At 40.2% G+C, this 25,320-nt stretch overlaps 1 protein-coding gene across 4 annotated transcripts in view; it reads left to right on the forward strand.

Moving 5' to 3' along the window:
• The window catches only part of CSMD1 (CUB and Sushi multiple domains 1), a 1,487,013-nt gene that overhangs the window by 1,092,918 nt on the left and 368,775 nt on the right, over positions 1-25,320 (forward strand). For all 4 annotated transcript variants that reach the window (XM_073219228.1, XM_073219229.1, XM_073219231.1 and 1 more), the window contains exons 9-10: positions 10,410-10,534; positions 18,703-18,824. In XM_073219228.1, coding sequence (XP_073075329.1) covers positions 10,410-10,534; positions 18,703-18,824 — 247 coding nt within the window. The remainder of the gene's footprint in view (positions 1-10,409; positions 10,535-18,702; positions 18,825-25,320) is intronic.

Genomic DNA, 25,320 nt, shown 5'->3' on the forward strand with positions numbered 1-25,320 from the left:
TCTGGGAAAGTGCTCCGTAAGATCGTTCCTGATGTAGGGAAAGCATTCTTGCTCTCATCGTAAGAGCCCCGTTAGCCGCCTTTCATGGATGCCTTCCAGCAGGTTGAGGAAGTGCCCTTCTGTTTTTAGTTTGTGAAGAGTTTTTATCAGAAATGAATCCAGGATTTTATCCAAGCTTTCTCTATTTCTACTGAGATGATCTTTTTTGTTTGTTTAGTTATTAATATAATTGATTACATTGATTTTTCCAATGTTAAAGCAGTCTTGCTTTCTGGGATAAAATTAATTTGGTCATGATGTATGATCCTTTTTATATACTGTTAGATTTGACTTGCTAAATTAAGAAAAAATCTTTGCATGTATGTTCATGAGAGAGATTGGCCTTTGGTCTTTTCTTATAATGACTTGGTCTGAGTTAGCTATCAGAGTAACACTCATCTCATAAAATTAACTGGGAAATATTCTCCCCTCTGGAATACCCTGGAAGAGTTTGTGTAGAAGTGAAGCCATCTGGAATTGGAATTTTCTTATGAAAGAGTTTTAAATTACAAATTCACGTTTTCCCTTTTCAGGCCTATTCAGGTTCTCTATTACTGACTGACTGAGTAGCTTTGATAGTTTTCATCTTTCAAGGAATTTTTCAGTTTTATCTAAGTTGTTAAATTTATTGTCATAAAGACAGTCATAATACTCTTATCATCCTTTAAACCAGTAGTGATAACATAGTTCTAATTCTGGCTATTGGTGATTTGTGTTTGTTATTTTACCCGAATCCATCTGGCTAGACATATGTTGATACTATTGATCTCAAAACACTGCATTTGATTTTACTGCCTCTTCTCTATTGGTTTTGTGTTATATTCTGTTGATTTCTGCTCTGTTCTTTTATTATCTTCTTCTGAGTACTATGGGACTCATTGCTCTTCTTTCTGTTTTTTTTCTTTAAAAAAAAGTGCTGTAACTTTCACTCTAAGAACTAAGTTAGCTGTATGTCATAAATTTTATGTTTTCTTTTTCATGAAATTCAAAGTAGTTTTCTGTTTTTTCCTTGTGATTACTTCTGTGATCCATGGATTATTTAAAAGCCTGATATTTAGTTTCCAAATATGTAGGGATTTTCCAGGGATTTTTGTGGTCAGAGAATATACTTAGCATGACTTGAATCCTTTTAAATGTATTGAAAATAGTTTTCTGGCCTAGAATATGCCCTATCTCTGCATATTCTATATGCACTGGAAAAGAATGTATATTCTGTCATAGCTGGGTGATGTACTTTGCGCAGGCTCAATTGGTAGATAGTGTTGTTCAAGTCTTTAATATCCTTACTGACTTTCTTACCACTGTATTGCTGAAGTCAGCTACAATTGCATGTTTTTCTGCCATTGCAGTTTTATCAGATTTTGCTTATGTATTTTGAAGCTCAGTTAATAGGTACATACAGGTTTAAAACTGCTAATGAATTCATACCTCTGATGTTACAAAGTAACCCTCATTATTCTTAATAATATTTTTTGCTCTGACATTAACTTTGCCTTGTATTAGCATAGCCACTCCACCTTTCCTTTGATTATTGTTAATATGACAACACAGTGTATGAATTCTTACACCTGCTCTGCATTCAATCTGTTACACTATGTTGTTTCGGTTAAAATATTATTTTTAATTCTGCCTCATATACAGTTGAAAATGTGAATATTTCAAATTTTTTTCAAGTAATTGTGTATATTCTGTGATACTACAATGCAAATCAACAAATGACATTTTTTTAAATGTTAGTTGCAATGTGGGATATGAAATCATAACAATAAACATTTTGTACTTCTTTACATTAAAAGCCATGGATCTAGCTTCCATCTTGAATTGGTTAATATATGCATCATTTTGTACCATCACACAGTGGTCATTTGGCAAATAATGATTCATTGAGTTATGAGTTCTTCCAAATGTTGGCACATGCAATAGTATGATACTGTAAGCATCACCTTTGTTAATATCACTACATATTGAAAAAGAATTTCAAGCATTGAGAAGCTGTCAGATTCATGGTGGCAGATCAGATTTTCAGGAATTCTAATTTTTATTAGGCAACTTGAATTTTATCATTGGCTACAAATTTTTTCAGTTTTTTTGAATAAAAGGGTCATTCATGCATTTTTTGTGTTTTTTTTAGAACATGTCAAACAAATACCCTGATCTTGGCAATAATGCCTTATCAGTTATTCTTTCAAATGAATAGGTGTTCTGTATAAATAAAGCAGTTATTCAGCTCATAATTCAGTTTCCCATGTACTTTTTTCTGAAGACCATCTCAGGCTTCAGTAAGCACCATGTTGAAAGAGATGCATTAATATTCAAGTGTCAGGGTTTATTGAAATTAAGTTTTTCCACTGCCAAGGACTTTCTTACATGATGCTGATCGTTTTGTTTTTGCTTTTTTTTGTCGGGGGTCTAATGCAGGATGCTGTTGCCTAGGTTTGTGTGAGGTCACTATCACGTTCACTCACCATTGATTTTGCACATTAGTGGAAATGTTTAAGCATGGAAAAAGGACATGTCATTTTAGTATTATTATAAAAATATCAGACCCTCTGAAAGAGGCTCTACCCACTCCTCCTTGAAAAGAGGTGTACGAGACATGCATGTTGGCTCTGCCCAGCATATAAATCACTGATGGATCTGGGAGAAAGAAAAAGAGGAGCATGCTATTCAGATATTTGCTGTGTTGGAACTACAGTAAATTTTGCTGTCATCCCCACCGGTAGCTTGGAACTGCATAGTGATCACTGGCGCCAGATGCGCAAAATCTACATGTGCCTCTTGGCTACCCCGACCCCGGGTCCACAGAATCCATGTGAATCCACATGTGCAAAGGAAGAGAGCCCTGTGAACATACTGCATGACCACTAAGTGAAATGACATGTGACTGCCTAGCATATGATGTCACTATAAAGTACTGGTGTTATAAGCAGAGGGAAGATATTCTTAATTGTTTAAAGTCTTTTTGAGACTGTTTTTAATGAAAGGCAATTCAGTTCTTTCTAAATTCTTATAATCAAAACTAATGACTAACATATAATGCAAACTAATGACCAATATTGTCAAGATGAGTGGATGGAATTCATTTGTAGTCAGCACTGTAATTATATGTAATTTGGCACTGTTTCTGTTTAGAAAGAGTTCACTTTATTAGGTTGGTAAATTATTCTTCATCTGATTTTATTTACATTATTTTTTTTTGTTTCTTTGGAATTTTTTTTCTCATAGACAAAATAAATATTAATTTCAATAATAATCTATAAAGAATTCTAAGCACATGAAGCCTGAAATGAAAAGCTTTCTTATTCAAATTCAGGTTAATTTGGGGAACATTTTCTTTACCATCGACCGCTCTCTTAAAGACAGAGTATATTCATTAGAACTGAATACCCAGATGGAAAAATTCAGATATCAATATGTAAAAGATGGAGCCAGAGTAGGGGTGGAGAGTTTATAGATGGATAGTAGCATCTGTTATCTGTGTTTCCTATGCTGTTAGGTGTGTACACCAGATACAGTTGTCCCCATTTTTGCAAATATACCTGTGGAAACTCACAATGTTAACATAACAAGATACTATATCTAGTCATGGTGAGGGTTGGGATTATTTGAAACTGCATCTCATTGACTTCAAAGCTCCTGTTGACCTTAATCGTTTGTAATAAAGAAAACTGCAGTGACTAAAATTCCTCACACCTACTGCGCAAGACCACTTTTACTTCTAGTTCTGACCAGCACTAAAAATTAGGTACATGTCTGTGTTAACAGGTTTAATTAGTACACATCATGCAGGTTTACTATCTCTGCCCCTACAGGAGCATAACTCCATAAGAAAATGGGGATTCATCGTTGTACACCCTGCACCTGGCATGCCCTTGGTTCACAGTTGGGGTTCAGTACACGTTAGTTAAATCGTTTATTTTTACTTTTTTGTAAGGAATGCATTTATATTTGCATATTGTAAGCAAATGCTGAATGTTGATTCCACATGCAGATTTTGATTTACAGGTAAATTTTCAGAAATATAATTATTCCAAAGAAGATAGTTACTATTTTTTCTTCATATTATGTATTAGGCACTGAGTCCCTACAATTTGCTAGGTAGTTTGTGTACATTGTTGCTAATCTTGACAAGAAAAAGAAAATATAGATGTTATCCTCATTGTTATGGAGAGCTTATTGAATTATTCAAACTGTTCTTGCTCATCACTTAAGAAAACATCAATGCCCAGTCCATCCAGTGCCTGGGTGGTAGGTGGGTCTCTGCCCGGGCTCTCAGAGGGATGACTCTGGTTGGCAGCAGCCCCAGGGATATGGCTCGTGGCCACAGGAACAGAGCCCAAGTCTGGTGCACCCCTGTGTGTTGAGTACTTGCTACATACCAGCTTCCAGGTCAGGCCCTGAACTCGTGATTGTCCATTAGTTTGTTGTAACAAAGGAGTGAAGGATGAATCAGAATATTGGAAGGTTTTGCACAGTGTAGATACAAAGAAAAAATTTGCTGTACAACCTCTGTATATTTGCAGTAGATTACTAATCAAATACCTAAACGATACATTTCAGAGTAAAAAGAAAGACAGCTGGAATGCGTGTTATGCATGATCTTGAGCAAGTGACCGTCTGAGTGTGGTTTTCTCACCTGTGAGACGGGGCTGAGGTGCCTGCAGGGTGGACTTGCACAGGAGCTCACAGAGTTGCCCGTCACCACCTACGTGCTTGGGAATCCTGCTTCCTCATACCTGGTTAGCACCCTCCCACCGGCTGGACATGCATCAAATAAAACATACCCATTTCTGTTGCCAGTTTGTCCTGCTCCCCAGCTCTGCTGCCGGGAACTGAGGCTCCCCACTCAGTCCACAGAGATCAGACTACAGCCGAGAAAACCCCTGGTCCCAGGGGCAGGGCGTCCTTTGGCTTCCTAACCTCAGGTGGACAGAAGGCTGGACTCAAGGCTCAGGGACACGTCATGAGGAGGGCAAGGGGCTCCATCCCATTAAGAGGTTAGGAGGGGTGGGAGGAGGCCTGCGGGCGCAGCTCTGCCCCCGAGGGGAGCACCCCTCCGGCCTCCCAGTCCCCTCTCCCCTCCCCGCCCGCTCCTCCCCAAATGCACCTGTGTACCATTTGTCATCGTGTGGAAATACCTTCTGACTCTGTGGGACCGGGTGGGTGGTGAATATGAGACTTTAGGTTTTCTACTTTGCCAGACAAATAAGTCCTCTTGTTTGGTAAAAGCTGATTCCCATGAATCATACTCAAGATGTAAATGAAATTTCCTGCCAGACAAGTTCACATGTTTCTCTACTGTCGGCTTCCCAGGGCCGCCCTGTGAGGGCCGCTGGCCACCCGAAGCCCTCTGCAGGCCCTGTTGCGCTCACCCCCTCGGAGTGCCTGACGTGCCGACAGCTCTTAGGGGTCTTTGTTGTGCTCTTGCTTACAGATAGAATCTAAAACTCCTGTGAAATACTGGTTTCTTTTCTATCCTTGGGCTGGAGAGATCCATCTACCCGCTAATGCATTTTTAGTGGTGCTCAGTTGCCTTACAGCTTGAGGAGATGAGTCTAAAAATTGTCTCTATAAAAAGAAAAAAATGACCCAGAAATGACACATTATGTGTGAAAATCAGAAGGGTAATAAAAGCGTTACCATATTCACAGCAGCTGCGCATTTATCTCCCTGATGATGGCATTGTGTCATGCACCATGCAGCCTGACTGAGGGGGCTACATGTTCGCCGCAGACCCTGCATTGCTCAGTCTCATCGGCCAGGCCTGCTTCTTCCATGAACGGAGTGCTTCCTGTTACGTGACTGAGCTCCTTTCCCAGTGCAGCAGAGACTCGTGTCTTGGGATTCAGTGAAATAGGGGCAAACGATCGCCAAGACACACCTGCATGGTGGGTGTGGATGGGTGCATCCTGCCCCGTGGGTTTGTACTCTACCGGCTTCCCATGTAGTGGCTTGTTGTATATTTACAAAAGCTCTGAGTCTGTGCCTTTGTCTCCTGGTCTGTCCTGCTTACTCATGGCACAGGTACTTGTTGCAGGGTCACCGTAAGATCAGTAAACAATGCTAGCGGCTGGGGAGAGTTCAGGGTGAACAGGCCGCACTTGTTTCCTCATTGTTCTCCCAGCACCTGCTTTCTCTGTGTAGCCTCTTTGCTCAGCCTCATGCCCTATGGACTACTGTGCTCTAGGGTACTGGTTCTCAAAGGAAACATAAAATGTGGCAGAAAATAACTAAATTTTATACCTCAGAGAGAGGTGAAGGACAGGGACACCCAAGTCATCTTAAGTGGAGGAAACTCAGGCCACGAGGGAGTGGACGCCTTCCATGGTCTTTGCAGACACCGACCGCTCTGGACTCACCAGGCCATTGCAGTTCTCTAAACAAACCAACTCCATACCAGGAGGGCTTCCTATGGTCAGTTTTCCATTGAAAACACATAGGCTCATTGTGAAAAAAGTCAATTCTGTGATCTTTCAAAACCCAACCCAAATTCAGTTTCTGGCAGTAACTTTTTCTTACCTTTTCCTAAAGGCAAGATCAGTTGTTTTCCCATAGCAGTTTAAGCCTGTTAAGCTCCTTACCAACGGTTACCTGATGGAGTGTCCCTCGCTCCACACAGCTCATCAGTGCACCCTTAAGACTTGCATGGAGCTGGGTACAATGGAGGTTGACCACGCAGTGGTGGGACCGCAGGTAAGGAGGAGTGAAGGCCAGTAGAAGAAGGTGGGCAGGAGACAGCCTCATTGCCAGTATTATTTCCAATTAATGGTAGAAAAATCATTTCTAGCATTACTGCCAGTAAGATATGGGAGAAAAATCACGGGTGTGCATTCTCATGCACATGCTCACACATACCCTTTAATACTTCACGGGCCATCGTGCTGCACCGCCCTGGTATTCTCAAGAAAGGAGGCCAGTGAAGCAAAACTGCTACATCTTTGGTAGAGTGTGATTCCAGGTAGAATTTCCCCATGTCATAGTTACTCCTTTTACAAGGATGAGTGCAAATCCTGGCTAGATCTTAGATCTAAAGAGACACTTTTAGCTGTTTGTGTTTTCTGTTGCTTAAGAGTGAAAACAGCATAATAATGTGTTTCTCCTTTTTGCTAAAGTTGTAGGATGTTTAAGTGCCTTAAGATGATATGTAATCCTTTTTTATTTATGAATCTTTAAGTATGCTATTTCAGCTGGATTTTCTTTTAACCAAAGAGGCATATTATCTATCCATGTCTATCTGTTTGTCTACCTATCAGTCATCTACCTACCTTCCTACCTATTTTCCCATCTAATTCTATTGATTTATTAACCTGTATGTCCATTAAGAAAACTCAAAATGCGGAAATTGGTGGCTTCAGTAGATTGAATAGATGCCAAGCACGGTAGGTTGGGTGAAGAGATGGGGTAGCCAATCAGGTAGTTCATCTCTTTTAACTAACAGGCGGTTTGATGTCACAACTAAACCAACCCACATCATATCGATGCTAGCTTAGTCTTTGAGTCATTCAGGTTTTCTTTATTTTAACCAGAAACAGTTTATCACCAATATTAAATGCACAAAGAGCCTTCTGTGGGAAAACAATGTTTAGAAATGGTTCTAGAACTAAAGTCATATTTAGAAATAGTTCATCCACCTAGACACTCTTCATACTATAGTAGGTAAAATAGGCGGTAACAAATGAAATGTCCATAGAATTCAAAGGTTGAGCAGTAAACTTTTCAGAAGAACTAAGCAGTGATGAAGAGAAAAATTTATTTTTCCCTATTTAAAACACAAAATGGCACTGCTTTAAATGTTTAACTTACATTTAGCTATTTGGATATTTATTACCTATGCACAATATATCTTGATGTTACATAAAATCAATTTCCTGTCATTTCTTAACAGTTTCCAACTACTGACATTTGCCAAAATTATACATTCATTAGTCTAACATGTTCTGAACTTATTTCTCAGTGGAAACTACTTTTTCTGGAATTTTCTTCTCAGAGTACTTTCCAGAAAACCAAACTAGATTTCCTCATGTTACACACATAACTGCAAGCATAATCATAAAATCAAGTCATAAATTATAAATGAAAACTTGGTTTATTAAATATTTGAAGTTGAATGTGTGCATAGATTTTAAATTTATTCATATGTGAGATAAAACCAAAGCAAAAGGTGATAAAATAAATGAAAAATTGGGTCTTTATGAGCCTATTCAGCCTCCAGCCGATTCGTCACAACAAAGGAACTACATTCAGCCCTTTGGAATAAGTTTACCCACTGCTGGCTCTGTTTTCCAACCTGCAGCCAAACTAAGAGACTCTTTATAGTAGGATTTTAAAAGATAAAAAAAAATTTAATTATAAATAATAAGGCCAGAACAAATATAACTATTGGAATATGGAAACAAATGCTATTTGTAATAATATTACCACTTTAAAAATAGTGTGTGCCTGTTTTTCCTGATATATAGATAATATAAATACACTGTATTACCTGGGGTCCATAATATTTTGTATCAAACTTTTTTCTTTCTTACATTGCTATGTATTTTTATGTTCACTTTTTAGGTAGCAACACAGTATTCTTCCAGATATAGCAGAAGTAATTTAGTCAGCCATGGTTCTATTACTGGACACTTTCATGGCTTCCAGAAAACAACTGTGACTCTGTTTTCCCTCATTTTGGATGATAAATATGTATAATATTTCTGGAGATCAAGAAGACAAAGAGTAGTGATATTGTTAAGGTTCTTGATCTAAAAATAGAAAACAGTTCCCTAGGAAGGGACATTGATTTGACAGATGGGGAAGCTTGCGTGGGAAAGGTGGAGGTTTTATGGGGTGGAGCGCCCTCCGTCCTAACTAATGGGTGGGCGGCTGCTGTGCTGGAAATGCAGCAATTGGCAGCTGGAAGCCTCCCTCCCACTTTGTTCCTTTGTGTTTGCCCACACCTGGACTGTGATGTGATGGCAGCACCTCAGTTCAAGAGGATCATAACAAATACCTGCCTGACTCAAATGCTAACTCCCCCTTCCTGTTACTGATCATGTTGCAACATGTGGTTTATTTTCTTCTTAGCTCTTAGGACTTTCATTTTCTTGTTTGATTTGCACGTTGCTTCTCTTTTTTCTTCATTAACTAGACTGTCATCTCCAAGAGACTGGGACTTTGTCTTCTTAACTATGCATCTTTGAGACCTAGAATAGAGGGTGGCATGTAGCTGTTCAATAAAAATGTATGGCAAGAATGAAGAAAAAATATGAAACCTGGATATTTAGGCAAATAGAAAGAACAGAAGATTGGGGCCTGTAATAGAGCACACAAGGATATAATAATTATTTTCAAGCCAGATTTCTTAGGTTTTATTGCATTTATTCAGTGTGGCTCCAGAGGTTAAACAAAGACCAGTGAGCAGAAATTATGGAAGAAAGTACAGTACTCTTAAATAATGGTTATGACTGATAATGAAATTTAGAATTATACATATATTTGAGCTTTATAGTTTTCACTTTCAAAAATAATACATATTATATACCTATAGTGCAATGTTCCTCAAAATTAGTTCCATAGAATTCTGGTTGCTTTGGCTACTTGGTGAAAAGGGACTTCCTAGGTGGATACATTTGGAAAATTCCACACACTTGATATTCTCTTAAGTAGGCAAAAATGCATTTTTGCAAGCTAAATTTTAGTACGCTGAGAGTCCCTTTAGAAAAGAAAAGTGCTAAATTTTGTTCAATTCAGAAATTTCCAAATTGGTTTGATTATTTTTGACTTGATGATTCCTATAGACATCCACCACCATCCCCAGAGAGTGTGTTACATGGAAGTGTGGCGAATGCTGGTGTAATGTTGAATAACATTGACTCTGATGTTGTCAGTGAGAATTTTTCAATAAGCAGGAAAGGAAGGCTTTTGTTTATTTCACCCTATCTTTTATCTGTTAATTAACTTTATCCATGCACAATGGCAACAACTATGGATCTTTCCACAAAGGCTCCCATTCATTCCCATTTTTATAAATATCAGTCTCAGGGTTTGTCAGATGGAAACACAAGTAAAATTGCCTCTTGTAACCATAGGCTTGTCAGACAGTAAAATACAACTACACCCAACTCCGTGCTGTGCCAGACATCAGGCTTAGAAGAAGTAACTGGGTGTGTGCAGACCTGATGTATGTCTCTCACATTTTCAGATGCACCTGTTGCATTGTTTTTCTGCAACATTCTATTACTGCTTAAGGATCTTTAGTTTTGTACTTTCAGATGCAGTGCTGGGGCCAAAGCAGTATTTCAGCTGACTGTAGGCTGGGTGGATTGCTTTTTTCTGTAACAAGTTTCCTCTGAATAATTTGGGTCATTTATTGTTTTGTAATTACTTAGGGTTGGTGCCAGTGTACAGTTCTCCTGTGAGGACAATTACGTGCTCCAGGGATCCAAGAGCATAACCTGTCAGAGAGTCACGGACACCCTGGCTGCATGGAGCGACCATCGGCCTGTTTGCCGAGGTAAGGTGCCCACAGTGGGGCAACAGCCCAGATCTGCTCTTTCATCAGAGTTGGCACGTTTTCTGAGTATACGCGATCTAGGTGCAAAGCACTGCATGTGGGCAGAGCAGAACTCAGTAATGATGCATGTTTTTATAGTGATGTGGTAAGAAAGAAGTGATTCGTTGAAATGTGTTAGGAGGCACACACAACCAAGAATCCTTGCCCTGGCTCCAGCTCATGACCTGACTCGACATCAGAACCTCAGCAGGGCTTATCTCCCAGCACACAGCTGCTCCCTCCCCCCACCCCCAGCTGACTGTGTCCTCCTAGAGACCGTGGACGAGGAGTTTCCCAGCCTGAGGATGTTTCAGAAGAGGAAAGCTCTCCCACGAATCTTTGTTGTGTGGCCTGCTGGGTCTGGTTTTCCCTGAGTCCCGTCACCCTCTGATAGGCGCTCCACTCTTTTGTATCTGAAAGCAAAGGACACTCAGTTTTGGCCTCTCTTCACCTCCTAGCTGGTGGCTCAGTTGTTTTGCTTGAGGAAGATGTACCTTCATTTCCATGGAATAATCCTTTACTTCTTGTTCAGTTTGACTTTTAACTTTCTGAAAAAAGTAAGCCACAGTAGCTGGAAATGTTTTTAAAGGAACTGTTTTTATAGAGGATATATATATCAAATCTGTGTGCCTTCACTAGAACAGATTGGGGAACACTAAAAAAAATCTTAAAAACAGTGTTTTAAATAAATGTATATTTTAGTTTATTTGGAGTACTAAAACATAAAACAAAAAAAAATTAAATAGAAAGTTCTGAAATCCTAAATAGAATTTGAGTTACAATGTTTAGAATTAGATGATAAAAATTAGGTGACAAAAATCCAAGCCCAAGAGAAGCTTAAGCTTAATGGAAGTGGATTTTTCTCTCATAAAAACATTAAGAATTTGTGCAGGACAAGGATGGCAACTCAAGACTCACCTGTCATCCCCTCAGCAAGCCCTAACTCTCAGGGTCCGAGGCTGTGCCAAGTCCCAGACATTAGGATGGAGGAGGGCTAGAGGAAGCAGGGAGAGGCATAGTAGCTGTCTGACGTCCCGTAGGGCATCCTGATGTTCCCGCAAAACAGGATGCATTTCTGTTCAGTTCCATTGGCCACGATCAAGTCAGATATTCTTACTGGATTTTGTTGGGAGACTTAGAAATACAATTTTTAGTCTGGACAGTCAAATATACAGAAAACAATTATATTTCCGTGGAAGAAAAGGGACAAATATTATGGAAAAACGTTGATTTCTGCCAAGGGAGCAGACTTGTACAACAAGAGATGGCATCCATTTTTGCATAGATGTCACAGGGGTTCTGCGGCCCTGCATCATCTGCAGCGCTTTGTGCGTGGAGAGGGCAAATAAATTAGGCAAACATTAGCCTTCTCATGTGCCTGGACATTTTTGCATCAGTGAAGAACTTTAACTTTAAGTGCTATAGATGAAGGAAAGGTGGAATGGTGTGCACACCAATATCCCACATTCTGGACTGGAAAGGGCCCATCTGTAAGTATTATGGCTAAATAGACACCTGCCCCTGACACCAGCCCCATTTCCTTCTCTGTCCTGTCCTGACCTCCTAGCCACATGGCACGCTCACAAGACAGCTTCCTTCGGCAAAGCGAGCAGGACCATCCCTCCCTCTGGTCAGGAAAAATAGTCTCCTATACCTAAGGTGACCACCGAGCGACATGACCTGATTGATTACTTACACAGATGGACGCCAAAGCATGCATGTCTGCAGGCTGATCCTGCAGAGGGTTGTCCAGTGCCCTCTACCGGATGTGAAATGCAAGCCTCATATGCCATTTAAAAGTATCTAATTGCCAGATTTAAAAAGTAACTGAAACGAGGTAGAGTTCATTTTAATAACACCTTTCATTTAGGCCAGTATCCCCCCAAATATCATCATTTCAACCTGTACTCAGTATAAAGATCATAAGATTTTTTTACATTCTTCCTCTCCTTTTTTTTTTTAATACTGTGTTTTGGAAATCCAGTGTGCATTTCACACTTGCAGCGTAGCTCAGCTCGGCCTAGCCACATTTCCAGTGCTCGGCGGTCCTGCATGGTAGCGCCTCCCACGGACACAGCTCTGCCTACTTAGCTCGGCCTGCAGTGCTGGTGCCCTCCCCGCTGGGAGGGAGGCGGGCAGTGCTTTCAGGGGTATGCAGGGGAAAAGTGCGCTCAGGGTCGTGCCTGTGTCCAGGCTGGCATCTCCCTGCAGAGCATACCTTCTTCAGTTAAAATCCATACGGTTTCAGGTTGGCAGAGTTCAGGAACTGAGTCTGTCATCATTGCCTCCTTTAAATAGAGTGTCTACTTGCTGCTAATGACTGAGTCGTCTATTAAAAAACATCTGGAAAAGTGGAGATCTTGTAACTACTCCTATAAAAAGATAGCTTTAGATATTTAAAATGTAGAGGAAAAGAAAAAGTTGAAAGTAATGATATTTCAAATGCTATCCAGACAAGCGTAGGGATGTTTACTCAGCTATCCTTAGGTTCCCAACGCCAAGTGCAGTTTTCCAAGCTCACCGTGCCATCTGTGCTCTGTGCCCTTACAAGTGGTCTGTAAGGAGAGCACATCATGGTTTGGGTTTTCCTGAATCATTCCGAGCCTTTAAATGAGCCATTATATTGATTATCTCAGCCACATATTCTAAATTCAGCCATCTTTCAAACAGAATAAAGTGCCTCTGGCCTGAGCTTTGTGCACATTATGAGATTTCAGATCAGTGAATTAAGGAAGGACGGATTCTCAAGGCTCCCATCTTCCTAAAGGGTCTCTAACTCTTAAGTAATTATCATCGCTTCTCCACGGGAGGCATGTCCAGTGGAAGAGTTTGATAAATTGCAGTGAGTCAGAGTGATCTTCCCATCTGGACACTGGTGTTCTCAGCCAGCGCTTACGTTAACTAATTAGCTTTGAGGATAGGGGAACATCACCTTTTCCTCCTGCCACCAGACAGAGGAACGGTTGTCAGAGATCAGTAATTACACACATGATTTTGTTTGAAATTATGCTTACTTCATTTGGAGATATGAAAACAACTATTATGATTTTTCACCAGGTAAAATATTATGAGCTGTTTAAAACTCTAAGTATCTTTAACTGACAGTAGATTTTTAACATAAACAAACTACAAAAAAGAAGAGGATATAGTTCTATTTTTTAAGTAAAATGTTCCAGCTGGCATTTCAGTCCATAAATTTTAGGGTGGGGTGGGGGGACAGTTTATGTAGAGAATTTCCTTTAATGCTAATGTACTTTGATCTGTGGGATTAATGTTTTTAGTTGCTCATTTCATGGAAAGGCCACATAAGTGACGGACTATTTGCAGTTGTAACTGTGGTTACACGGAGGCCAATTAGAGCTACTAAGGGTCACAGAATAATATTACTGTTACCTTGGGATTCCAAGTTAGGTTAGCTAAGAATTACCCTTTTCAACTTGCCCTTTTTACAAGTTTATCATTTCTACCCATATTCTCTGTCCATGTGGAAACGACCTTTTAAGAAATAGCAAAAAGACCATTTATACCTGAGAGATAACTCTTCAGTCTACCAGATTAAAGATCCAGAGTTCATTTTAAGATATTTTATACACTGATTATTTTATCAGGTAACTATGATCTCAAATATTTAATCAACTGTACACGCTTTTATTTAACTTTAATTTTAGTAAATTTGGGGAAAAATATGTTACTTCTAGACTCAAAGTTTTACACTTTTTATTTGAAGGCCCTTTGGGGAAATCATGTGTTTGTTTTTAATTAAGTCATTGGAAATCATAAAGCCTTGTATTTTTATACTCCTCTTAAATCCTATTGGTACAGAATGACCTGAAAACTAATGTTCATTTGGTGCTAATTGTGTCGCTAGAACATGATGAGGAAGTTTCCAACTTCACTTCCTTGCATCTGACTTTCTTCTGCCTAACTCTTTCCCCCGCCTCTGTACGTGGGGCTCTCCATCCTGCCCCTTCCGTCAAATGTCCTCTTACCCCGAATCCCTCCATGGCCACTGTCTTCCCCGGCAAGCCCTTTCCAGGTTCTCTCCAAACCCTTGCTCTGCCCACTTGTAAAGCTGGTGTGTCTTCCTGACATTAGATGTTCACGTGTTGATTTGCTGATTGCCTGATGAAGGCAAGTGCCTTAGTGTAGTTCTCCCCCGCTGTGCCCCGATGCTGGCTGAACGCACTGCCCAGGTCCACATCAGCGTGTGACGCTGGGCTGTGTGCGGGACGACTCGCTCGCCCTCCCTTCAGTCCTGATGGCGACCACAGCTGGGAGTGCAGGTGTCATGCCGGTGGGATAAACCGAGGTGGGTTGGAGAACAGCAGCCCTTGGCCTTGGTGACACTCATGCTTCTCCACTTCAGTTGACCATGTGCATATAGACAAAATCTGTGGTTGATAAAAATGCTTTCTCCTAAAAACAAACAGGGAGCAGACTAATGTAATTATTTTTTTAAAAAAAGCTTTAGATGTGGGTGCAGATACCCTATTAATTTAGTCAGAATATTCCTCTCTTCAGTTAATTTGATTAAGTAGTCATTATAGGACAGTAAAGATTCCTGGAACTGAATTTGCAAAAATAAATTATTACTTCATATTACATAAAATAAATTATGTGAAACAAATATGTTTTACACCTAATAAATACTTAATAAATTTTCGTTGATTATTTAGATAAGTGGCCTATATTTGTATTCAAAACCAGCCTTCTCCCTTTCTTCTTTCGCTTTTGCTGTGTTTTATTTCCAATAATCATTTGGCAAATTCTCATTTTATTTTAAGAACATAGAAGATATAAATAAAGTTTGAGCTTATAGATCAGAACTCTATCACATGAGTAATATTAGCTGTGCATCAGATCACAGTTTTTACCAAAGAGGATTTATTAAGCATTATTAAGCATCTAAGTATACATTATTTCATATTAGATATTATATTTTCAAAGATCTTTATAAGGGAGAAGGCCTTAATAGGAGTAGGAAGTGGTGTTCAACTATGCTATGTGCAAACATGCACATACACATTTCGGAATATATTTAAACCTTGCCCGAAGAGCCTGCATGACACTAGTACATTGTAATCACTTAGTCACATTGGTCCATCAGATACTTTGCTGCCTGATTGAATACCTGAGTAGCACAGAAGCAGCTGTTTGGAAAGAAGCCCCCATCACCAAGGACACACAGAAGTCGCTTAGTCTTAGGAGATTGGCTAGGATTTCTGTTTCTGCTGGTCTGAGAGGCTATATCCCATTCCTAGTGGGGAGGGAGGGAACAGCAAGAGTCCATGAGAGGAAGAGACAGGCGAGGTGCTAAGGCTTCGGGTTTCTGGCCTTCTGTCAGAGTGTAGTGTCATTCTAAATCCCTAGGCCATCAGTAGAGTCATCATCAATTATAGCACAGAAACAGCTGGCAGAGCAACACAGATGGAGATAAATCGATAGCTACTGTTCTCCTGTAGAGGGTCTGCAGGCACCGCCCAGTTCCGCCCCATCGTCCTTTCCACCACTCTGGGGGCTGGCTCTTCCCACACTGTCCCCAGTGAATACCACCTTAGGGCAGATGGGGAAGTGTCCCAGCTGATCACCCACCCCAGAGCTCTGTGGACTGTGGATACTCGCTTATTGGTACATTTCCACAGAGCGCCTAGTCTTGGCTCTACTCTCATCTCTCAGGCTGTTCTGTGTTACTTCCTAGTTTTATTCTTCCCCAAGATTGGATTTTTAGGAAACTTGTCGTGTAGTGGACCTGACAGAAACTAAACTTCAGTTGCTTGAAGCTAATGTGAGGTATACGGTGTGAGTGGAAGTATGTGGCTTGCCCAAGTGCCTTCACTCTAAAACTCACAGAAATCACACTTTACTGTAACCCTTCCTGCTATAGAACCATGGAATAGAAAGAAACCCCAGGTAATAGGTTGTCTGCAAGTGATAGAGAAGGTAATGTCCAGTTTGTACCACAGCCACCACGTGGATCGGGTAATAATGCATAGAAATTGTGGAAACTCAAGTTATATTGCTATTTGATTAAGACTGGGCACAGAATCATCACGCTCTGAGTAGCTGCCAGTGAAAAAATCTAAGATTATCTGTGATGAGGAGGAGAGCCTGATGCAGGGAAGCAGTGCCCAGCAGTCATATTGGTGTGATGGCGGGGGTCAGGGGACGGTGAAGATGCAGGTGAGGAGGGCGCGAATGTTTAGACTGATGTGTGAGCTAGTTGTCAATGCTTTCCTTAGAAGGAGGATTAGAATTAAATAACTGGAGTTAGAGCATAGTGTTTAAGGTTGTTACTTAACCCCTACTCAAAAATTACAGCCATTATTTATTAGGGAAACTACCAAACACCAGGAATTGGTGTAATTGCCCACCTTTTAAAGTAAGTAAAGCAGAAAAATCCCCTCCCTGCTTATCCCCACCTATCTCATTTCAGCTGATTATTCTGATAACTTAATTAAAAGACTGGCTAAAGAAAAAAGTTAAAAATCAAGTTATTAGAAAAACATATTGCTAGAAATATATTTCTAAGTAAAAAACAAAGAATCTTTTATGAATCAGTTTGACAGCATTTGGTTAAAAGTATCTCTCAGGGAAGTGGCTTCATAACTGGCTCTAAGTGAAACACAGCACTGTGTGTGCATGAGCACATGGAAAATATGCTTGTTTCCTATAAATATTTGCTAGCAGTTATCCCACTAAAAAATATAATCAATAAAAGTTGTATTTCCCCAAGCAGTGAGCAAGATGAATTTCGTGGGGAGCTGGTAACCAATTTTAATAGGTAAAGTTAGGGAGCAAGCTTCAAAGCAGACAACTGGGTCACAGGCCATTGACAGAGTGTCACACTGGGTGAACGTTGCAGCAGAGTGACAGCTGGGGCTAATGACTGGATGAGACTGGATGAGTAACAGTTGTCAGTGGGGATGTAACAAATTAGTTCCTGACTGCATGAGTTCTTCAGATGAGTTTGTTCAAAGTTTGATATACTAGGAATAGCACTTTGATAATAGGAATTCAAAATTAAGTCAGCCAGGACTTCCTTACACTGCATTATGTTTACATCGGGAAAGAAAAATATGCATTCCTGGGGCATTTAGGAATAGCTCAGTTAAATGGTGTCTCCACCTCTCTTGCAAGCTGGCCCTTGGAAGTCAGGGTGTTCTGTTTGGTTTTGTAGCTGAATCTCCTAGAACAGCATCTGACCTGGAATGGATGTTCAGCCAACAAAAAGGCAAAGGATCATGGTCGCGATCAGGATTCAGGCTTCAGTGAAAGACAGTCGCATCAGTTTTTGATACGTTATCTTAGGAAAATGAACCAGAGCTGCTTTTATTTTAGTTCTTACTTGGGAAATAGTTTCTTTTGCTCTTTTCTTAAACCCAGCTTAAATTACTAATGTTAAGACGAGTTCAGCTGACACTAGATTTCCAAAATATACCTGTTGATTTTGGGGGGGAAAAACACAATTCATTTCTTAAAGAAGAGGTCAGCTGAAATCTTTTATATCCCAACCTTAGTATATTTATTGTTTTATTCCATTTCTGTGATTTGCCTTGTCTTTCAGTTTTATGGTATTTTTGTTTTAGAGTCAGTATTTCTGTTTCCTTTCTTTAAACTGTCAACTGTATTTTAAGTTCCTGTTTGCACTGTGCTGTAAAGATATCACCACCATTTATTGTAGAATAGAATCCAAAGCTTGAAAGAGACTTTGGAGGCTGTCTGCTCTGTCATCCTCATTTAAAGTGGACAAGACAAAGCCATGGGGTCAGAATTGTGTGCTTTTCACGCTGTCTGCTGCTACCCTGTGCAGCTGAGTGAGCACACAGGCTCTGTTTGCGTCAAGGTGGGACTTGACATGGACTAAATCTGACATTTTCTGCAGCGCTGTCGTCAGTGGGTCGTTCTGTGAGTGGCATGCCTTGGGGACCATAGTGACAGGAGCTCTTGTTCAATGCTGCAAATACCAAATAGGGGTTCTGAAGGCTGAGTGAAATTCACACACCAACTTGAGTTCAGGAACCACTTTTTATCATTATCGGTACATACCTAACTGGAATGTTTGTGTGCATATTGTCTGCACCCACAGATGAAATGCTGTAGCAAGTAATTCCATCTCTGTGCATTTCTAGCTCGAACATGCGGATCAAATCTGCGTGGACCCAGTGGCATCATCACTTCCCCTAATTACCCAGTTCAGTATGAAGACAATGCGCACTGTGTGTGGGTCATCACCACCATGGACCCAGACAAGGTAAGGCTTCCACCATCGCTGAAGTTGACTCGGACAGCTATTTAACACTTACAAAACCTGGTGAATGTCCTGTACCTTCACATTCCACTCTTTGAACTGAAAAGCTCATTCTGCATTATGTGTCTGTATATCTACATTTATTGGAAAGCCAGTCTGAGGTTCAGGTATAAAATGAGCATTCTCAGTATGGTTGCCTTCCACTGGTCTTGGGGGTTCTGTTCATGGTTGATGGGTTTTTTTTTAATTCATTTTCAGTCTTTTTGAGATATAATTGATGTATAACATTGTATTACTTTAAGATGTACGTCATAATAATTTAATATGTGTGCATATTGTGAAAAGATTACTACAGTAAGTTTAGCTAACATACGTCATGTCACATACATACAAATTTTTTTCTTGTGTTAGAACTTTTTAGGATGTAGTTCCTTAGCAGACTTCAAGTGTACAGTGCAGTGACTGTACCATTCACTAGAATCACCATGCTATCCATTATATTCCCAAAAATCATTTATCTTGTAACCAGAAGTTTGTACCTTTTGACCACCTGGTCAGGGCAAATGTGGAAATTGTGAGTATGTCATTAGCCACTGAAACTTGGGACAGACATGAAGAGAAGCCACACAGGGAAGGAGAGTTGTGCTGATGGCAGTTTCCTCGGGGTCAGTCAGAGGGTGGGCTGGCCTCCACCGGCATGGTGTACAGTGACCTTTGCAACTAACAGTGCCTTATGAAGTGTTTTAAGATACTGAAGTCTTTTGTATGGAAGAAGTGGAAACCTGTGGTATTCCTATAAGGCTGGCAGTGGCTCTGAGCTAAAACATCAGGGAATTTGATTGGCACCCAGTATTTTCAAAATTCATTTAGATACAGATCACATATGAATAATCAAGAATATTTTGCTAAACTATATACTACACACACACACACACATCTATATACTATAGATACATATCTGAGTTTTTCTTTTGCTCTCATACATACAGAATAATTGAAGTATCTGTGTCTAAACACTTTGCCTGACAGAGAAGAACCCAAGGTCCAGGGAAGGTAAACCCTTTGCCCGAGGTTACTCCGCCTACCTCCTGCAGGATAAGAACATTTTGTGTGCTTTTCATTTCACTGAGGTAGCCCTCATGCGCTTCCTCCCTCAAGTAAGAAGAGTTATGTCCTTTTACAGTGATCTTCCGTTATTGCTTGATTAGTACCACAAGGAAATGAAACGCTGTTATGCACTGTGTTGGTAGGATGTTTTTGGCTGTAGGTATTGGAGGAAGTTTTCAGGGAATCATCATTTCATGTAACAAGTGCCTTACGAAGAGTTTTAAGGTATTAAAGTCTTTTGTATAGAAGAAGTGGAAACCTGTGGTATTCCTATAAGGCATACAGTGGCTCTGAGCTAAAACATCAGGGAATTTGATTGACAAATTGACAGGTTTAACTTGAGCTTAGTAGCACTGAGGGCCCAGGCAATGGCTTTTCTTTGTATCACACTAATGGGAGCCATGGTAACACCCCCTCAGATCACAACAGCAGCTGTAATGCAGTTATGTTCAATAAAGAAATGAGGCACATCTGTCTCAGAAATGGAAGACCTTTTCCAGAATGTGCCTGGCAGGCTTCCCTCTAAGTCCAGTTGAGTCAGATGCCCTGGATGCAGCCCCCAGGGAGCCTGAAAAAAGAACTACCTGGAAGCCGGAAGGAAGGGCAGATGGTTATGGGTAGTGACCAGTCTCCCATCACATGGAGAAGTGTCAAAGAGAGCTCTTGATTGTCACCAGATTTACTTTTTGTTTAAGATGTGCTTCGGGTCCCACCGTCTTTAACAGATGCTGGCAGCTAAAATGCGTTAAAGCTCACTGAGGTATGTTCTTTGTTATTCTGAAGTTGAGTTTTGAACGTGGGTCAACTGCAGAATAACAAAGTAATGAATTCATGCATTTTGGATTTGTATATTTCTCCCATTTTAGAAGTGTCATTATTCTCTTTCATCTTTGTGTACGTTTACATAGATTTTTGTAAAGATTGTGTATAAAACTTGCTAATTCCAAACACTGTAAACAATTAACAAGTTAAATTTCAGGAATACTGTGTTATATTGCTTCAGAAAATTCTTTGCCTTTGTTCATTTGCTTTCATGAAATGTTCAGAGAGGAAACAAGGCATTCCAGGTTGGCACACTTTGCACACACCAATACCCTTCCTCTTGAGCACCACTTAGACACCTGAAGGCATCTCAATTAAGCAGAATTACCATCCAAATTAAGCAACATTCATTGCCATTAAGTATAATTAGGTTTAATTTGATTCCTTGGGAGACATTCCAAATAAGGGGGTTTCCCGATTAAGCACATGGTAATGAAGGTATATTACATATTAAGCATTAAGAAAAAAGAACTGTTATATAAAGGTTTCCAGTAATTGGCTAGAAGCATTAAAGGAAAATTCTAGATAAGAAGTGAATGTATCTCAATTTGAATGTTTGACTTGCTGTGCAAACATTCAAGAAGATAAAGTACAAAACTAAAATCAATTTCCAATGTCAAGTAGAGATTAGTTAGTAAACGCTTTTGTTGAAATAGTAATTCTTTCTTGATGATTTATGCTCTTTCCTGGCCTTCTTGACTCTTGCATAACCAAGTGACGTGTCAGTTTATGCCATGTTAATATAAAATTGCTCATGCAGAATAGTTACTGCAGGAAGCTCAGAGTGTCTTTTATGTCATCTTTTATAATTTTATATTGAGGAATGTTGAATTAAAAGGAACACTAGAAATCCATTAAATATATATACATGTAATTCCCCTAGTCTGTGTATGAAAATATTTATTCTAATATATATTAATATATATTATATAACTATATATTATATATAAGAATATATAAGGGGAAAATATATTACCTAAAAGGTTCTAGGTGGAAAATTTTAAAGAAAAGATCCTCAAAAAGATTCAGTTTAGTGGAGAGGCGGATTTCTAATCACTCAATGACTGTGGTTCCTGCCATAACAGTCAAATAGAAAATCAATAAAAATAAATACAATATTAAATTATTTATTCATATATTTCATTGTAAACATTCAGCAATCTCTGATAAAACTTTTGATGACTCATGATCAAATTCTTCAGGAAGCAGAGGGGAAAAGATGGTGGTGTGAGTAGTGAGACAGAAACCTACCAAAATCACATAAAAGATGAAAATACAGCAAACACAACTAATCCTGAAAAAGTGACCTGAAGACTGCAGAACAGACTGCCTACATCTGCAGAAAAGAGAAGACCTCACAGAAAAGGGTAAAGTAGCAAAGCCACGAACCAGCAGGACCCCAGCCCTCCCCCAACCCCAGCCTACAGGTGGGAGGAAGAAAAATGGAACCAGAGGGAGTAGAAGGCCAGGACTCCTGAACACCCAGCCCTGGAGATCTGCTCTGGGCTCATGAACCCACATTAAAAGGTGCTCTGGAGATTACTGGGGTTGGAAAGGAAAGATGGGCAGAATACTCCGAGGGACTGGGACTCCATCTGCTTGTGGAGAACTGGCTGCTCCAGGACAAAAGGAAGGCAGGCATTTTGAAAGACTTCCCAACAGCAAGAGGGCTACTGAAGGGGTAAAGATTACATAGAACTTGCTGCTCAGGAGAAAGGACAGGTGGATGAAATCGCCCCAGCAAACTCAGCCCAGAAGGTTGGGAACGTTCAGGAGCTTCAGACACTTCATCCCCCTGGCTGGAAATGTAAAGCCGAGGCCCACCACTGTGACTTGCAGCCTGCCACTCACTCCTCTCTGCCAGCACTGGCTCACAAACCTGTTGCCCCCGCCATCACACCAGGCCTGCCAGAGGGTGGCCCCTCCTATGGCAGCTAGAGTGGCACAGCACAGAGGCACCTCCCTGCACTCTCAGCCTACTGGCCCTGGCACTGGAGGCAGGCACTGCATCTGGGAAGCAGAAAAGAGTTCTTTCCTCCCAGCAGGCACCAGTTACACTGGCCTGCAACTCCTGCCATTGCTGCAGGTACCAGGCAGCTCCAGAGAGTAGAGGTTCTGGGCACTAGAGGATGCCTCCTACGCAAATGTATTATCTCACAAGAAACACTGAAAAAAAAAAGAGGAGACAGAGGAATTTTGTCCAAACAAAAATTTCAAGAAAAAATTCCAGAAAGTGGGCTTGATATTACCAATATTCTGATAAAAGCATCAAAATGAAAGACATAAACATGATCATGGAGCTACAGAAAAATATTCAAGATGTCAGGGAGGACTTCAAGAAAGAGATATAAACTTTGAAAAATACTCTGAAATGAAACATACAATGGAGGGATTTAAAAGTAGATTAGATGAGGGAGAGGAGACAGTAAATGAAATTAGAGAACAACAAAACAAAGACTGAGGAACAGAGAGAAAAAAGGATCTCTAGGAAGGAAAGAATATTGAGAGAACTGTGTGACCGATCCAAATGGAACAGTATTTCCATTATGTGGGTGCCATAAGAAGAAGAGAGAAAAAGGGATAGAAAGTGTCTTTGAGGAAATAATTATTGAAAACTTTCCTAATCTGAGGAAGGAAATAGTCTCTCAGATCATGGAAGTACAGAGATCTCCCAACACAAGAAACCCAGGAAGACATCACCAAGACGTATAATAATTACAATGGCAAAGATCAAGGACAAGGAGAGAGTATTGGGAGCAGCCAGAGACAGAAAAAAGATCAAGTATAAGGGAAAGCCCATCAGGCTGTCAGCAGACTTCCCAGCAGAAACCTTACAGGCCAGAGGGAGTGGCATGATACATTTAATGCAATGAAACAGAAGGAACTCCAACCACGAATACTCTACCTGGCAAGATTATCATTTAAATTTGAAGCAGGGATTAAACAATTTACAGATAAGCAAAAATTGAGGGAATTTACCTCTCATAAACCATCCCTACAGTGTATCTTAAAGGGACTGCTGTAAATGGAAGTGCTCCTAGGGCTAAACAGCTGTCACCAGGGAAAATAAAACCACAGTAAAGGAAGTAGACCAATCAATTACTAAGCAAGTACAAAATTAAATCAACTACTCACAAAGTTAGTCGAGGGGTATATGAAGAGTGCAGAATATAACACCTACTATATAAAGAGTGGAGGAGGTAGAAGAGTGGGAGGGAAAAAAAAGAACCTTTAGATTGTGCTTGAAATACATTAATAAGCAAATTAAGCTAGACTCTTAGATAGTAAGGAAGCTGCCCTTGAACCTTGGTAACCATGAATCTAAAGCCTGCAATGCCAGTGAATGCATACCTATCGATAATCATACTAAATGTAAATGGACTGAATACACCAGTCAAAAGACATAGAGTTACAGAACAGATAAAAAAGCAAGACCCACCTATATGCTGCCTACAGAGACTCACTTCAAACCCAAAGACATACACAGATTAAAAGTGAAGGGATGGAAAAAGATATTTCATGCAAATATCAGGGAGAAAAAATCAGGAGTTGCAGTACTTATATCAAACAAAATAGATTCCAAAACAAAGAAAGTAACAGACAAAGAAGGCCATTACATAATAATAAAGGGGTCAGTCCAACAAGAGGATATAACCATTTTAAATATCCACCCAATATAGGAGCACCTAAATATGTGAAACAAATACTAACAGAATTAAAGGAGTAAATAGACTGCAATGCATTCATTTTAAAAGACTTCAACACCACTCACTCCAAAGGACAGATCCACCAGACAGAAAATAAGTAAGGAGTCAGAGGCACCGGACAACACGCTAGAACAGATGGACCTGACAGACATCTATAGAGCACTCCACCCAAAGCAACAGGATACACGTTCCTCTCAATAGTATGGGGAACAGTTTCCAGAATAGATCACGTACTAGGCCACAGAAAGAGTAGGGTATTGGGTTCTATCAGCTGCATCCTTAAACAGGTATTTAGATGGTGCCATTCTTGGTCATCACAAGCAGTGCTCAGCAGGCAGCTGTGTGCTCACTCCCTAGCAGTTACTTCAGTAGGTTAAAGTCCAGCAATTGGATTATAGTAATAATGTATACATATTCATAAGTCTGATACTTAGTACATGTGCTAAAATTGTACTTATGAAAACTGCCACTGTGTGTTGATAGAGATGCCTGTATTTCTACCACGTTGAGAGCAAAGTTGAAACATGATGTTGCTATTGTTCAGCCTCATTTGCTCGGTAATTCCGTGAGGTCCGTGGGAAGAAGGACTTTGCCCAAGATGCATCTTCCATGGTGGCGAAGGCCATCTGTCTCCCTCCAGCTGTGCCTTCCCTGGCGGCATGGACCAGCACTCCATCTCATGGTACCACTGCGTGTGCTCCTTATTCTCAGTCCTGCTCTTTGACTGTCGGGTCTTGAGTTTGCTGTGCTGTTCCAGGACTGTGTGCCTTTTCATACACCCTGAACCAAAACGGGGTGACAGGGTGAAAGTGAGATATTATAGAAGCAGTATTCATCATTCAGGAGTAATGGCAGAAATTCTG

The sequence above is a fragment of the Manis javanica genome, chromosome 12, assembly GCF_040802235.1.
Source record: "Manis javanica isolate MJ-LG chromosome 12, MJ_LKY, whole genome shotgun sequence".
Classification (NCBI taxonomy): domain Eukaryota; kingdom Metazoa; phylum Chordata; class Mammalia; order Pholidota; family Manidae; genus Manis; species Manis javanica.